Source organism: Ranitomeya variabilis, chromosome 3 (genome assembly GCF_051348905.1).
Source record: "Ranitomeya variabilis isolate aRanVar5 chromosome 3, aRanVar5.hap1, whole genome shotgun sequence".
Lineage (NCBI taxonomy): Eukaryota > Metazoa > Chordata > Amphibia > Anura > Dendrobatidae > Ranitomeya > Ranitomeya variabilis.
In genome coordinates this window covers 474,097,452-474,115,471 of record NC_135234.1, presented here as the reverse complement: position 1 = coordinate 474,115,471, position 18,020 = coordinate 474,097,452, and the positions used below count along the sequence as shown (strand labels likewise).

The 18,020-nt window shown below is 36.4% G+C and overlaps 1 protein-coding gene across 7 annotated transcripts in view; it reads left to right on the top strand.

The window, feature by feature from the left end:
* The window catches only part of DMD (dystrophin), a 3,762,639-nt gene that overhangs the window by 2,518,997 nt on the left and 1,225,622 nt on the right, over window positions 1–18,020 (top strand). For all 7 annotated transcript variants that reach the window (XM_077296691.1, XM_077296689.1, XM_077296692.1 and 4 more), the window contains one exon: window positions 11,511–11,734. In XM_077296691.1, coding sequence (XP_077152806.1) covers window positions 11,511–11,734 — 224 coding nt within the window. The remainder of the gene's footprint in view (window positions 1–11,510; window positions 11,735–18,020) is intronic.

Here is an 18,020-nt window from a genome sequence, read left to right as displayed (position 1 = left end):
TTTTACTTTTACGCTGGTAACCAGGGTAAACATTGGGTTACTAAGCGCGGCCCTGCGCTTGGTAACCCGATGTTTACCCTGGTTACCAGTGTAAAACATCGCTGGTATCGTTGCTTTTGCTTTCAAACACAATGATACACAGCGATCGGACGACCAAATAAAGTTCTGGACTTTATTCAGCGACCAGCGACATCACAGCAGGATCCTGATCGCTGCTGCGTGTCAAACGAAACGATATCGCTAGCGAGGACGCTGCAACGTCACGGATCGCTAGCGATGTCATTTCGTGTGAAGGTACCTTTAGTTGGTATTAACTCTAGGAGTTATCAGCATGGTTTTGGTTGTGTGTGTAATTCCTTATCCTCTCCCATTTGGTTGATCACTCCTACGGTTTTCTTTTTTTTCTCTTTGTTGTTTCATGATCATTCTTGTTTGATTGCAGTTTCCTTTTATCCCCTGTTTGTCTGGTTTGTGCTGTCCATTTCACGTCAGTCCCATACCTTTCTGGGCAGGGGAGGGGATAGTTTCAGTGTGCATTCAGGAGCATAGCAAGGTTGGAGACCCAGTAACTGCAAGAGTATCCCCGGGACAGGGATAGTGAGGGTCCCAGCTCCAGGGACATTTGCAGGCCTCCCTCTCCCATAATTCAGACCATCACATCGTGGTAATGTGATGTTGTTATGCCACATGAGCCCAGCAGCCAAAAAGTGGCCACCTCACTCTCACTTCCTTCGGACGAAACTGACAAATGCTGCTGCTCTCTGACTTCCTCCAAATGTCAATAAGAGCCAAAAGAAGTGAGTGACAAAGTGCAGAATGCTGGATTGATGTGTCAAGTGAGACCAGGGAGTCCAGGCACTGTCATTGCTGGAACATAAAGTATAGGCTGTTTTTACTGTAAAAGGAGTTGTCTGATTACAATAATACCCTTTTTGGAGGTTAAGTTGCATGTAAATAGCACTCAAATATATGGTTCACGCAAGAGGAGGATCAAAATGTTTTCTTCGTCTACAAATGTTCAGTAATGAAGGTCAGGAAAAAAAATATTTTTGCTATCTAGTTAGTTATTTATCCTTTCTTCAAGGATGTCCCTTAATTAATTCACAGATTTATACCTTCACGACATATGACATATAAATATGTCATATGTCGTGTCTCCCTCTTTGATCATTGCACCAGCACTGAACCTGCATCTTTTCCAGTACATTACAGCTGATTTGATTAACTGTCATGTCCTCTAACAGGGGTGGAATTACGATCCACCAGCCACTCTTAAAGGGAACCTGTCACCACGTTTTTGGAAGATGGGATAAAAATAGCGTTAAATAGGGGCAGAGGTGGGCATTACATTAGTGTGTGTGTTATGCGTTTATTACCCACCTAAGTTGCCGAAATAACTTTGCAAAGTCTCCGTTTTCGCCTGTCAATCAGGCTGGTCAGGTCACATGGGCGTGGTGTCTTCACCCAGATTTGGCGTAGTTTTCCGTTGGTGGCGTAGTGGTGTGCGCATGCCCAAAGTCCGGAATCCTCTTCCAGGGGATTTAAAATAGCGCGGTGTTCGTTATTGCATTGGTGATCGGTGGGCGCGGCCATCTTCCTTTGGCCGCGCGTGCGCAGAAGCGGCGCTCTGCTGGCCGCGGCTTCAGGAAAATGGCCGCGGGATGCCGCGCGTGCGCAGATGGATATCGCGGCGACCATTTTCCTGAAGCCGCGGCCAGCAGAGCGCCGCTTCTGCGCACGCGCGGCCAAAGGAAGATGGCCGCGCCCACCGATCACCAATGCAATAACGAGCACCGCGCTATTTTAAATCCCCTGGAAGAGGATTCCGGACTTTGGGCATGCGCACACCACTACGCCACCAACGGAAAACTACGCCAAATCTGGGGGAAGACAACGCCCATGCGACCTGACCAGCCTGATTGACAGGCGAAAACGGAGACTTTGCAAAGTTATTTCGGCAACTTAGGTGGGTAATAAACGCATAACACACACACTAATGTAACGCCCACCTCTGCCCCTATTTAACGCTATTTTTATCCCATCTTCCAAAAACGTGGTGACAGGTTCCCTTTAACATGTTAAATGCTGCTATAAAACTTCAAATAAACTCCCTTTTAACCTACTCAAAATGAAACAATTAAAAAATGAAAAATACACATATTTGGTATCACCATGTTCAGAAATGCCCGATTTATCAAAATATAAAAATAATTCATCCAATCAGTAGACGGTGTAACGAGAAAGGAATCAAAACGCCAGAATTATGTCTTTTTGGTTGCCCCTACATTGCAATTAAATACAATAGGCCACTAAAACAATGTATCTACACTAAAAGAGTATCAATAAAAAATTAATCTCGGCATGCAAAAAAATAAGCCCTCACCCAGCCCCAGATCTCGAAAAATGGAGACTCTCGGGGTCTCAGAAAATGGCGCCATTTATTTTTTTAACTTTGGATTTTTTTTGCCACTTAAATAAAAAACAACCTATACATGTTTGCTATCTATAAACTCATAATGACCTGGAGAATCATAATGGCAGGTCTCTTTTATCATTTAGTGAACATGGTGAAAAAAACAATTGTGGAATTCCACTTTTTTGCAATTTCAGTGGACTAGGAATTGTTTTCCAGTTTTCCAGTACATTATATGAAAAAATTAATGGTGTCATTCAAAAGTACAACTCGTCCTGCAAAAAAAAGATCTCACATGGCCATACTGATGAAAAATAAAAAAGTTATGACTCTGGGAAGATGGGGAGCAAAAAATGAAAAAAAAAAGAAAAGAAAATATGAGTAAAATTAAGCTATTAAACGCTCAGATAATAGGTGCTCATTGCTTTCCTAGAATTGGTTAACAAACGAGTTAGGAGGTACATTATGATGCTCTGTGATATGCATAATTTTTTAGCGTGTATCCCTATTAGGGATGGACACTCAGATATAGTAGACTGCGTTTGGGTGTCTGCCTCCAGTAGGCATATACGCCCAAAAAGGATGCACGGCATAGAAGACGTTCACTCTGTCAGCACCATTATAGTCAACGGCTCCATTGGCACATACGTCCGAATCCCATTTTGTGACACAAGCCTCGATGGGGTTATAAAACGGGTGCCTAGATGCTGTGTAAAAGCAACATAACTGATACATTGGGTTAAATAATTATTTCAATGCTTGAATCTTTTTTTTGAGGTATAAGATGTAAAATGGCAGCTAGTATGAGGGCATTATTGGACTGACAATCTTACTGAATTCATTTGGAGTTTCATCTCAGTGGTGTCTTGTTTTATATTACTACTTCTGAAATGTATTATGCTCATAAAAAGAGACAGGAAATAAGATGCATGCTTATAATCAATGGCTTTCCATCCTATTAATATAAACTGAAAATGTATACATCATTGTAAACCTCCAAAGGGCAGCTTTTTAATTGACTTCTCAGTTTACCTTGAGACTATTATCTAATCTGAAGTGAAGTGTAGCATCAGTGTAATTAATCTTGCAAATTCAACAGCAGTTGAGCCAGACCTCTGTACAAGATAATAGCAATCATAAGCAACTTGAGGGTACTGGATACTCGCCATGAATTTCAAAATGAAAGATTGTCTACGATGACCTAAATCAACCGTGTTTCCATAACTTTGCTTAGTTTTAGGTTTACAAAGGGATTATGTAGATATACTTGAGAGTCTTTTGTACCAATAAGAAGTGAAAGAGCAAACATAGATATAATGCCATACATAATTCACTTTTAGCCATCACCTTAGTTTGTTAGGGTCTTTCTGTGCATTACTTTATGGACTTTTGGTATAAATTGGCCATCATTTGCTTTTGTTGGCTACAGGGAAATACTTTACATATAGAAGGGTATTTTCACTTGTTACAGATATGAAAACTTTGCTCCATACATTTGACCACTTGAATGTGTTGTCCTATAGATTATGCATAGGATTTCTATATCATATCTGCCATGTATGAACTAACCATAAAGGTACAAAAGCTCTGTAGACAGCTTGTATGGTAGTGAACTGTATCTCTTCTATAGGGCAGGTAACGTATACTCTGTTGGACTGGATGTATACGGAGATGTTCTCCTCCATACTTACATGGTAATGAGGAATACAACAATTTATTCCTCAGAATCCAACAAAAGAAAATTCAATCATGTCTCTGTACAAATCAGAGATGTAATGCGGATATTTGCCCTAAACGTTGTATGTAGAAGCCATCATTAGGGAATGATATTTAAAGGTAATATGAGTCAACACATCTCATTTTTTAAATAATCGCAGAACAATCAGAGACAACACAAACCAAATATCTAAAAGGTAATGATTAATTGATCAAAAAGTCATGAAGATGCCAAAAGAAATTCTGCTGTAATATCCAAAAGGTCTCAGGAATCAAATTCCATTTTTTAAATTTCTATAGTCAACTTCAACATGTAAGAATTTAATACACTGCCGATTTTGCAAGTTTTTCTACTTACAAAGAATGGAGAGGTCTGTAATTTTTATCGTAGGTACACTTCAACTGTGAGAGACAGAATCTATTAATAAAAACCAGAAAATTACATTATATGAATTTTTAAATAATTAAATGCATTTTGTTGCATGAAATAAGTATTTGATCACCTACCAACCAGCAAGAATTCTGGCTCTCACAGACCTGTTAGTTTTTCTTTAAGAACCCCTCCTACTCTACACTCATTAATTGTATTAATAGCAGCTGTTTGAATTTGTTATCTGTGTAAAAGACACCTGTCAACACCATAAATCAATTGCACTGCAACCTCTCCTCAATGGCCAAGACCAAAGAGCTGTCTAAGGACACTATGGACAAAATTGTAGACCCGCACAAAGCTAGGATGGGCTACAGGACAATAGGCAAACAGCTTGGTGAGAAGGCAGCAACTGTTGGCACAATAATTAGAAAATCGAAGAAACACAAGATGACTGTCAATCTCCCTTGGTCTGGGGTTCCATGCAAGATCTTGACTCGTGGGGTAAGGATGATTCGGAGAAAGGTCAGGAATCAGTCCAGATGTACATGGGAGGTAACAGGTCAATGACCTGAAGAGAGCTGGGACCACAGTCTCAAACTTTATCATTAGTAGCACACTACGCCATCATGGATTAAAATCCTAGAGTTCACGCAAAATTCCCTTTTCACACCAGCACATGTGCAGGACCATTTGAAGTTCACCAATGACAATCTGAATGATCCAAAGAAGGCATGAGAGAAGGTCATGTGGTTAGATGATACCAAAATAAAGATTTTTGGTATCATCTCCACTCGCCGTGTTTAGTACAACACCAAGAACACTCTCCCAACTGTGAAGCATGGTGTGGAATGATAACTTTGGGGATGCTTTTCTGCAAAGGGGACAGGACAACTACACCATATTGAAGGGGATAGATGGAGTAATATATCGAAAAATTTTGGCCAACAACTTCCTTCCCTCTGTAAGATTATTAAAGCTGGATCATGGCTGGATCTTCCAGCATGATAATGACCCATACACAGCCAGGACAACTAAGAAGTAGCTCCATAAGAAGCATTTCGAGGTCCTGTAGTAGCCTAGCTAATTTCCAGAACTGAAGCCAATAGAAAATTTTTGGAGGGAGCAGAAAATCAATGTTGCCCAGCAACAGCCCTAAAACTTGAAAGATCTGCAGAAGATCTGTATGGAGGAATTGTCCAATATCCATGCTGCAGTGTGTTCAAACTTTGTTAAGAGCTACAGGAAACATTTGACCTCTGTAACTGCAAATAAAAGATTTTGTACCAAATATTAAGTTCTGTTTTTCTAATGTATCAAATACTTATTTAATGCAATAAAATGCAAATTAATTATGCAAAAATAGTACAATGTGATTTTCTGGATTTTTTTTTAGATTCTGTCTCTCATAGTTGAAGTGGAATTGAAGATTTAAGTTACAGCTCTCTCCATTCTTTGTAGGTGGAAAAATCCCACTTTTTCACCATTGTACTGTATATATTGAGGTCACTTTGATATTAATATAGCTGTGCTTGGTTTAAACAGCTTGGCCTTATTTGGATATAGTTCTTAGTGTCCTCATAGTGTTAAACACTTTTTTTCATGGCAGTTGTGTTTTGTCCTGAGTAGACTTAAAAAAAAAATTAGGTGAAGCTGGAGAGTTTTAATTATAATAGATTATCTCATCTCTAGTACCAGTTAGTTTCCCATGTAAATATCATGCATTTGTACAACAGTAATTAAATTTGTCCTTCCCCCCAAAGGTTATGTTAATTTAAAAAATATCAAGACTCTTCATTTTCAATTATAAGTCACTAGACTTCATTTATTGTTTACATTTTATATAGACAGTTTTATATAGTGCACATGGAAGGTCATTTTATTGTTACAGATTTATTAGGAGTTTTCACTTAGCAGAAGTTATCAACAGTTACATTCAATAAAACTGTTAGCTGTCTTCATCTGCCAACATCTATTAATATTAGTAATTTGCATTTAATGGTGATTGGCAAGATTACTACTTTTAGGAGTCTTTTTGCATTATATTACTGAGACAACCTGATGTCACTACAGACCCAATTTAAAGCATCCATTAACCTTTCTGCACTTTATGTGTCTGTATGTGTCACACTAAACATGGAGAGCAGAAAGAGAAGAGAACTGTCTTAGGAGTTGAGAGCAAAATTATTAAAAAATATCAACAACCTCAAGGTTACAAGTCCAGTTCCAGATATCTTGATGTTCATTTGTCCCCTGTGTGCATCAATGTCAGCACAAACTATCCATCAACATTTGAATTAAATTAAATGTTATAGCAGGAGACCCTGGAGGATCCCACTGGTGACATAGAGGCATAAAAAAGCTTGACTGCTGTTTTTCAAAATGTACATGAGTAAACTAAAATCCTTCTAGGAAAGCGTCTTGTGGACATATGAGACTAAGATAGAGCTTTTTGGTAAAGCACATCATTCTACTGTTTGCCAAAAATGGAATGAGGCCTGCAAAAAAAAGAACTCAGTACCTACAATAAAATATGATGGAGGTTCAAAGATGTTTGGGGTTGTTTTGCTGCCTCTGGGATTTGGTGCCTTGACTGTGTGTAAGGCATCATGAAATCTGAAGATTACCAAGGGATTTTGGGTTGCAATGTAGTGAGCTGTGTGAGAAAGTTGGATTTGCGACCCAGATCATAGGTCTTCCAGCAGGACAATGACCCCAAGCAAACTTCAAGAAACAGCCAGAAATGGATGTAAATAAAGCGCTGGAGAGTTCTGAAGTGGCCAGCAATGAGTCCAGATATAAATCCAATTGAACACCTATGGAAAGATCTTCAAATTGCAGTTGGGAGAAAGCACACTTCAAATATGAAAGATCTGGAGCAGTTTTCAAAAGAAGAGTGGTCCAAAATTCCAGTAGAGAGATGTAAGACACTTGTTGATGGTTATAGGAAGTGTTTAATTGCAGTTATTTATTCCAAAGGATGTGCAACCATATATTAAGTTGAGGATGCCAACAATTACGTCGGGCCTATTTTTGTGATTTTGTGTGAAATTATGTCCAATTTGCCTTTGTTCAGTTTTTTAGTCTTGTTTCAATACACACAAAGGAAATAACCATGTATAACAAAACTTTTGTAATTGCAATAATTTTCTGGGAGATGCATTAATTTTCAGGAACAATTTTAAGGGTGCCAACTCTTTCGGCCATAACGATAGATTGCTAGATAGATACATAGATAGATAGATAGATAGATAGATAGATAGATAGATAGATAGATAGATAGATAGATAGATAGATAGATAAAAAAGAATAGATTTTTGATGTTTTGCTCACTACTTGAACATAAGCATTCATTATTAATGATAATGAGGTATACATACTCCATCTGGTGGGCACAGTTCTGCTAATGATGCCGTATGACCGAACAGATTGTGGGGATGTGCCGTATGTGTTAATAATTTAATTTAAAAGATAAAAAGCAGCATATGTGAGACCCTGATTTTCTAATATCCCATGGAGGTACATAAGAGATACTGAGCTATGCTATTTAATTCCTGATTCTTAGATGGTTTGTTCTCATTTTATAAAGTTGAGCAATCTACTAAAGAAATAGATGTTTAAACAGGTTATCCACGATTTTAACAATCGCGGCCTATCCTTAGGACTTTAGCATCTATCATAGATTACTGAAGTCTGACTCTCGACATTCTTGCAAACCAGCTGTTTGAAGAGGTTGTACATTCAGGAGTGTTTTGCATCATCTTTGGTCTATATTTTCCTCTGCAATGCAAAAAACTGTCCATAAGTTGTGACAGTTCTTGATATTGCAGCTTTGTTTCATTCGATTTAGTGAGATAAAACCAGCACGGCCAATCCAAAAAGATCATTATGTGCAATCTGAGTAATAAAATCATGGATAACACCTGGTTCACACTTTAAGAGGATGTTGCACTTCCCTGAGCACTCTGGCTCCATTGGAACCCAGTGATCTAACATTGCAGCCCATCCTATAGATAGTTCGTCAATATTTTATACCTGGAAAAGTCTTTTCAACAAACTAATTGAGCTGATTGAGCTAATAAAGGTTGTTTCACTAAAATATACAGTATTTGATAGAATAACAATGGAAAAGATGCTATTTATATCAAGATGCTATTTCCTTATTTGTGCTTATTTCAATGGCAATTTATGAGTGAGCTGTAAAATCTAATTATATATCTATGTATGTATGTATATATAGATATATAGAAATATACATAATTTTATTTGTATAGCACCAACATATTTCGCTCCACAGCACTTTACATTTCAGCAGATACTTGTACAGACAATAAACACAATGCAGAGAAAACACATAATTCAACAGATACTATATATATATATATATATATCTGAATTTATATATACATGTATACATAGACACACACATCTCATCTGTATTTCTGTTTATATATTTAGACATTGTGTGGTATATAAGCTGTACAAATCTAATAAAATAAGTAAATTGTTGATTTTTTTTTACCTAATTGTCTTTCTTTCCAAATTCCTAGGCCAAAATGTGTACATCATAGACGACCTTGAAATATTATCATGGGTTTAATTACTACTTCAAATTTGCATTTACATCTTACAATAGTTGACCCTTTCCTAATGTAAACCTTCAACACTAATTTTGCATGTGTACTCTTTTCTCTTTTATTGAGATAGCTCATTAAGGTTATGAGCATTTCAATTTTATTTTGCTAGACAAGTAAATCAATTATAATTCTCCATGAATGCTGTTAACTGCTCATTTTTAAACTATCTTATTTAAATCAGAGTAGTCTTTAGATTTCTTTCATTGAGTTTAGTTCACTGCTCCTTTCTTGATTAAAAAAAATGATTGAAAATTAGGCTTTACCGCTAACCTAATACTTGAGGTACAGAAATATACATAATAAAGTATTTTTATGAATATATCAGGGAAACTTTCTTCTAGGAAATTTACAGGTATGTGTAAAGGGACATATGCAGTATTTTCTTTAAGGGGTTGTCTACTTACAAAAATATCTTTAAATGTTTTTAAAATATAACAATATACAAATGACTTATTTACTTGTAGTATGAAAAATGCCCAGAGCGCCAGATACGTTTGCTGGTTCCAGGTCCCTGCTGTTGCACTGCGATCTTGTGTTCCACACAAAAGACAGCTTGCTGTGTCGGCACTTGACTAATGATGTGTGTGAATTGGGCTGGCTGACTTTAATATTTTTTGGCTAAGAACATCACCCTGGCTTATCGAAATTAGCCACTAAACCAGCCTCTTCACATACAGAACCCATCAAGTGCCTACATAAACTCTATCCTGTGTTGAAACAAATCAGAAGTGATGCTGCCTAGACCCATTTCCAGTATGGACATCTTGAGGTCATGTATAATTGTTCTTCTTATAAGTATGTTAGTGAGTTATAGATATTTATATTTTGATCACATCTAAAAATATTTGTGGCTAACCCCTTTAATATACAGTATGCCCATATTGAAAATCACTTTGAGGCCTGATCCAAGCAAGAATATTTTAGCTATTAGGGAGGAGAACCTATAAGAAAAATACATTTTCTGTGGCCTCTCAGTGACCCCATAATTACTCAATGTTCAGTTTATGTCAGCGTTTAGCTACCACAGAGATTGGCTGGGCTGATCATATTCTATCAGTCCAGAGGTTCATATATATATACTGCTGTTTCCCTATAAATGTACCAGCATAATAAAAACTTCCATTAATAGCTGTCTTTATTTTCTCTATGGAGGCACAGACACAAGCTGCCATAAAGCAGATTAAGGCCTGATTCACTAAGACTGGCGTTTGCACACCAGCCTTAATGAGTGGCATGCAGAAATGAGATCAGTGGTGTGAGCCTCTGAGGACCTCCATGAACCTCACTCAAAATGACAATCAAGTCAAAGATTGGAGTCACATTTCTAGCATAAAAACATCACTTTCCAAGAGTTTGATGGACAGACATATCCATGCCCATCCCATCACCGACTCCATTTTGGTAGAGCTGCTTGAAACTAGCGTGACAACACAAAAAGTCCAGGTTCCAAAAAATTGTTGCCACCATTCAAGGTATTTTATGTTAGTTTTATGGTGTAACACTGTGATTTATTTGTCCTTGAATACTGTCAATTTATTTTTTATCTCATAAATCAATAGTACATGTAAAAACAAATAACTTTGTAGTATTTTTCATCAGAGAAATCTGCTTCTTTCTCTTCCAGGACTGATCTTTCATTTTCAAAATTCACAATTCATGTATAAAATCTGTATTCAATGAAGACAGATTTTTAGATTATTGAGACTAGAGATGGCAGTTGCTGCTGATGAGATTCCATGTAGAGGGAAGAGGAGGATGGAGAGTTAGAGGTAGATCTCCACAATCTTCCTCTCCAATTCCCTCTTCATAGAATCTTATCAGTATCATCTCCTGTGTCTTTAATGGGAAATATCTGACTTCATTCAATACAGATTTTATCAGTGAATTGAAAATTTTGACAATGAATGATCAGTCCTGGAGGAGAAAGCAGCAAAGTTCTCTGATAAGATATATTACTTACTTTTTTATTTTCATGTGTATTTACAAACTTTTGTTAAAATGACAGTTACTCTTTATGTGCGCTGATTCTGCGCTATGGAAGATGCAGTGCACAGTGTATGAGGAAGTGACATAATGAAGCTGAAAATCCCTTTAATGCCTAGAAGCTTAATCAATTGTTTGATAAAAAAAAAAAAAAAATAAAAGAAGTATTTCAATAATCAGTTAAAGGAATGGTTTTACTAGTTTGCTTAATGAACAGCTAAAGAACAGTTGAAGACATTTTCTGGACTTAAGTTTGTCTAACAAAGTTGGTTAATTATAAAAGGTTTAAAAAAGAATAACTTTGCTTTGCAAAAATAAAAAAGATACATTAATAAAGAAATGTTTATTTGAGATGTAACCAAAGCTAATCTGGCAGTATCTTTTTCTATAGGTCCTGCACCAACAGTTTCGGTGGTAACTCAGACACTTGTAACAACAGGAACAAGTACAGAAATGCCATCCTCACTTCTCCTTGAGGTACCGGCGTTAGCCGAGTTCAGCAAGACTTGTGCTGAGTTAAAAGACTGGCTTACCCTACTGGACCGTGTAATAAAGGCTCAAATTGTGACAGTGGGAGATGTGGAAGAAATCAATGAGATGATTATTAAGCAAAAGGTAGGAGACAAATTGCTACATAGTTGTTTGTTTACCCACTATGTACTCAATATAAGAACTTGTAAATGTTTTACAAAATGAAGAAGATGGTGAAATTACCATGAGGAGGCACATCTCCATCAATGGTTTATCATTTGTGGTAATCATATTTTAAGAGAATTATATTTCAAAAATACCAAAACTTAAAAAAGTGGACTTAAAATACAAAGTAACTTCAATAAATATCAAACTATTCTGGAAACGAATGTTTAAAATAAAGCTAAATATTTTAGTATGGCATCCAGGGACTTATTATCCACAGTTTATGAACCTTAACAAGTTTACAGATGCTCAAAACACCACTGAAAGCTTAGTTATTATTTATGTCAATCCACTTCATATGTGTGAAGTACCAACCTAAAACTACCATAAAACCTAAGCATCAACTTCATGTATTTTAGATACTTATTGCCAAATTATCCATAGTACAGATAAAAAAATCTCAAAGAAATAACTTTAGCAGCCTTGATGCTACTTGGAATATTGGAATTGTAAATACAGAATCCGTATCTTTGCACATTTTGACAGTACTATGGGGTGCCCTTTGCATGCACATTGAGCACAACTGAACAATTCATAAATGTTTTATCGTGTGGGAAAAGCAGTGTGCTTCTTGCAACTTGTCAGAACAATTTCCAGAACCAACTGATGGCAAACTGTAATGTTTTCACAAACCTTCTCATTCTTTGGTTTTTCTAGAAAGTTTTAAAAATAGTTATCTCTTGGACAAAATACTCTCTATGCAAAATATTGTGTGATTTAGCCATTTAAAATAAATAATAAAATAATATTGTATCTAAAATCTGTATGTTATTTTTTAATAATATTTATGCTGATGATTATTATTAGGATTATTACTGTGATTAATGCTATTATTATTATTGTTAGCAATATTATTATTTCAAACATTTCCTTACAGATTAAAATTATTTATTTTGTAAATAATATATTCTTATTAGTTTTCTAAACTTTCACAGATATACAATATACAATAATATTGGAAAGGTTTATACAACACAGACAACCTTATAGTTGTGCTTAATAATTATTTTACATTTGAAATTTTGTATGTTGGTAGGGATTTAACCATTTTTTGACATATAGATCTGTCAATAACACGTTGCATTGTGTTGTATGACAGATACAGCAGGTAAAATAAGTATTCAACTTGTCACCAATTAAGATTGAAAGGAAGTGCAATTAGATACGTGACATAAATTGGATACTTTTTCATTTACAACATGTGAAATGAGTATTTAAGACTAGACCATTTTTCTAAGTAAATATATATCTAAAGGTGCTATTGATATGAAATTCTCACCAGATGTCGATAAATCTCATCCAATTCACACAGGCAAAGAAATCAAATAATAGAATTCCATAATTAAATTACGTGTAAAAATGAAAAAAATGAGCAATGACGAAGGAAAAATTATTGAACACATGAAGAGAGAGAGGTGTAAAAGCTATGGAAAGTCATTACACCAGGTGAAATCTATCAGTAATTAGAAAGCAAACCTGCCACTAAGTAAAAACTAATATCAACTGATGGTCCATAAAATGGTGTCCCAGTATCACGGTGCCTTCACAAGAAACATCTCATGATAGGTAAAACCAAAGACCTGTCTCAAGTCCTTCACAACCTTATTGTTGCAAAGTATATTGAGGGTATTGATTATAGAAGAATTTCTAAACTACTGAAGGTCCCAGTGAGCACTTTTGGGGCCATAAAACGGAAGTGGAAAAAAAAATTCATTATAAATAGTGTTGAGCATTCCGATACCGCAAGTATCGGGTATCGGCCGATACTTGCCGGTATCGGAATTCCGATACCGAGATCCGATACTTTTGTTGTATCGGGAATCGGTATCGGGATTAATATCAATGTGTAAAAGAAAGAATTAAAATAAAAAATAGGGATATACTCACCTCTCCGGTGGCCCCTGGACTTTACCACCGTAACCGGGAGCCGTTGTACCTAAGAATGCGCGCTTGAAGGGCCTTAGATGAGGTCACTGCGCTCTGATTGGTCCGTAGCGGTCGCGTGACCGCTACGTGACCAATCACAAAGCAGTGACGTCACCTAAGGTCTTTCAAGTGCTTGAAATACCTTAGAAGACGTCACTGCTTTGTGATTGGTCGCGTAGCGGTCACGCGACCGCTACGCGACCAATCAGAAGCTGCGGACGTCTTCTAAGGTATTTCAAGCACTTGAAAGACCTTAGGTGACGTCACTGCTTTGTGATTGGTCGCGTAGCGGTCACGCGACCGCTACGGGCCAATCAGAGCGCAGTGACCTCATCTAAGGCCCTTCAAGCGCGCATTCTTAGGTACAACGGCTCCCGGTTATGGCGGTAAAGTCCAGGCTGCGTCGGAGGGTGAGTATATCCTTATTTTTTGTTTTAATTCTTTCTTTTACACATTGATATGGATCCCAGGGCCTGAAGGAGAGTTTCCTCTCCTTCAGACCCTGGGAACCATACAGGATACCGTCCGATACTTGGTGTCCCATTGACTTGTATTGGTATCGGGTATCGGATTAGATCCGATACTTTGCCGGTATCAGCCGATACTTTCCGATACCGATACTTTCAAGTATCGGACGGTATCGCTCAACACTAATTATAAACCGACCACGACCTGGTGCTTCTCACAAGATTTCAGACAGAGGAAAATAATTATCAGAAGAGTTATCCAAGAGCCAAGGACCACCTGTGGAGAGATACAGAAAGACCTGGAATCAGGTCTTTCAATATCACCTTTAGAGGTATATTTATTCAGAAAATTGGTGATTTGTTCAATACTTATTTCACTCTCTGTATACAGTATGTATGTCAAGCTGATCCCTTGGCCAAGACTCGGTTACTGTGCAATTATTTGCTGGAGCATGAATGATATATCCATCTGGGCTCATGCTAAAACAGCAAGGATTGGTGTCCTCACTGATCCTAGCATATTAACCCCTCACACGTCGCTGTAAACTGTCTTACAGATCCTACCATTTTAAATGTTAATATGCTGCTGTCAGTTGTGGAAGTGTAAAATGAAGTGTTTGATAAAGGGAGATCATTGTCTCTGTCATCCCACTTGCACCTTCATACCACATTGATGAGGTGCCAACAGATTACTATGGCAGCAACAGGCATTACTATTGTCTCTGAGCTTGTGGAAGTATAGGTAATGCCCTGCATTAAATTATCTAATGGATTACTTATTTGATCATAAAAACGAATGTTCAAGTCCTCTTTGTAAAAAAAAAAAATGCATTAAGTGGTTAAAAAATGAATAATTTCAAGTTCTTCAAAATCTGAGTTTTCCTAATCACAAAAAAGTTTAATCTACAAAAATAGAACATGCTTTAAAACTTACACAAATTTGTTATTACGTTTTCCATAATGATGCATACTATAACACAGTAAAAAACACAAAGATATTTAGAAAATACAATGCCTTGTTTTTGTTCATCCTGCCTAAAAGAACTTTAAAAAAACTAAAATAGTAGCGTAGTAACCTACTGTATACTATTGAAACTATACTCTTATTTATCCAACATGGTAAATTCCATAAGAATAAATATAAAAAAACAATGCCAGAATTGACAATCTCACAAAAAATGACGTTTTATTAATTTAAAGCTGAACTTGCACAAAATACAGCCAATGAAAAATACAACTTGTCCCAGAGAAAATAAGGCCTCACACAATTTTGCCCATAGAAAAATAAAAAAGTTGTTTTTCGGAACTTGTCAAAGCACCTAAAAATTGTTTATTTATTTGTGTTTAAGTACTAAGATATAAAACAGATCACATTAATTGGGCACTATCATTATTGTATTTGCCTGCAGAATAAAGTTAACATGTCTGTTAGGGCAGAGACAGACTGCCGTATAACACGTGCGAGGTTCGCTTTGTAAACTTGCACACAGGTCAGGGGAGGTGCCAGTCCGTGCAGTGCGATGCAATCATCGCACGAGTTATACGGCAGTCTGTCTCTGTCCTTAAACTAAATAGGAAATAGTGTGCAATAGTGTGCAATCCCCCCTAAAAAAATTCCAGAATATTTTTTTTATATACTTTTGTATATATCACCTTCCAGAAAGTGTAATAAAAAATTAAAGCGTGATCAAAAAGTTATATATACCAGCAAAGAGTACTACTGAAAACCACCACAGAATTGCTGTTTTTTTTCTACCTCTTCTCATAAGGAGATAATAAAAGTTAGGTCACAAGTTATATTTACCTGAAAATGGTACCACTGACAAATCTATCTAACTGTTCAAAAAAGAAGCTCTAACACAGCTACATCAATGAAAAATATAAGTATTATGGTTCCTGGCATGTGACTGTAAAAAAATGAAAAAAAAAAAAAAAGTTTTGCCCTTAAGGCACAAAATGGGCAGGTCTTTAAGGGGTTAAAGTGTAGATGCAGGTTTAAAGAATCTAAATATACAGTACATATCAGCAATCTCATTATACAGCTGCAAAGCCACAGGGAATTTAGAGTATTTGCCTTACAAATTTTAACAATGCATGCATTTATTCTGGCTGAGGCACACGATATACAGGCTATCATAAAGCAGCCTGGGGCAGATTTACTAATCCTGTCCTATATTTCAACAGTGCAAACCTAAACTAGACACTCTGAAAATGCGGCAAAGGTATCAAAGTGGCAGGAGAGTAAATTGCATCCTTGGACACTTTTGCCCAGCTTTGCACCATCTCACATCTTACTTTCTGCCACTTTTGTGTGCCCAAATTTTTTAGACAGTTTAAGCCATGCCCTATTTTGCAGCAAGGCTCCTCCATTTTGCATAAGTTACACTTATGTGAGTCAAGTATTTGACAGAGCTCATGTGTTTTGATCTTAAAACAATATAATTGAGAATTACAGATTAATCAAAGGTTACCTTCTTTGACTCAAATAACACATCACTAGGATATTACTGCACAAAAAATAGTATATTGATAACAAACTTGACATCAGTCAATGACTTATGCTTTGTTGAATTATCTTAATTATCTTGCTTTCCACATGGTGTAACTAAAATCGTTCCATTTGTTGCACTTTCTGAAACACTCAGGTAAAATGAACGAAAATATCAAGTGTTATAAATAAAACTAAGGAAATGTGACAATTGAAATTTATTCTTCAATAATATTTTTGATTTTCACATCTATATATACATATTTATTTAGATTTTTTTTACTTTTAGCCTCTGCCTTTTTGTTAAATTTAGGTACCATTACTATCAATCTTTGCAATGCCTTCACTGTGCCTTTTCCATGCCAGCATATTTCTGCTCTCCCTCATTTAGATGCTGAACACTGTTGCCTCAGTTCATAAAGAACAGCAATCTTCATGCTGGTCTTGATGACGGGGTGTGCTGAAGTCAGATGCTCCTTGTTCACTAAGAGTCACACACCTCTTAATGAAACAGAACTATGTTTGGTTGCATAAGAAACAAGTAATGGTCTCAACCCTCCCCATCTACCCCCACTTTGCCGGAGCTGTATGAAAATGGCACGAGAATGTCAAAAGTTGCAAATTTTTTACTGCAGACTCCTTTTTAATCTTTTACTTCATAAATCTGGTGTAAAAGCTTTGATGAATTGTCCCGATGTAAGTATCAATAGGGCCAGAAATACAAAAAGTTTATACATATTGTTTTTTACAAAAAAGCAAACAAAAATGAGCTAGACTATGAGCTGATACACGTGCAAAGTTTAAACGCTGGTTCACATTATGACCATAGACAAAATGGAAAAAAAAATATATACAAAATGCACATTTACCTTAACTCAAGTAACAAAGAAAATAGTAATAGGAAATGTAAATAACGTAGGAAACTTAGCGAATCCTATTTTGATCAAAGATGTGTTAAAGTTATACCACCACAACAAGGTGTACCCAACAGGACTGTACTGAGCTGTCTAGTATTAAAACCTTACCATGTGTTACACAATAAAACCGAAAGAAAAAACCTTCACTCAGAGACCAAAAATTTGTTGAAAAGTATACAAATGTTTATTAAAGGACAAACATACATAAACATAAAATCATGATAAAGGCCACCAGTGCAGAAACAACGGTGGGACACACACGGGGCTAGCCTCAGTATAAGTATATACACAGCAAGGATGGAGGTATGATATACAGCCTAAAATAGTGTATATATATATATATATATATACATATATCATATAATAGAGCTACATCTGAGACATATAATCAGAATGCAATAGAGTGC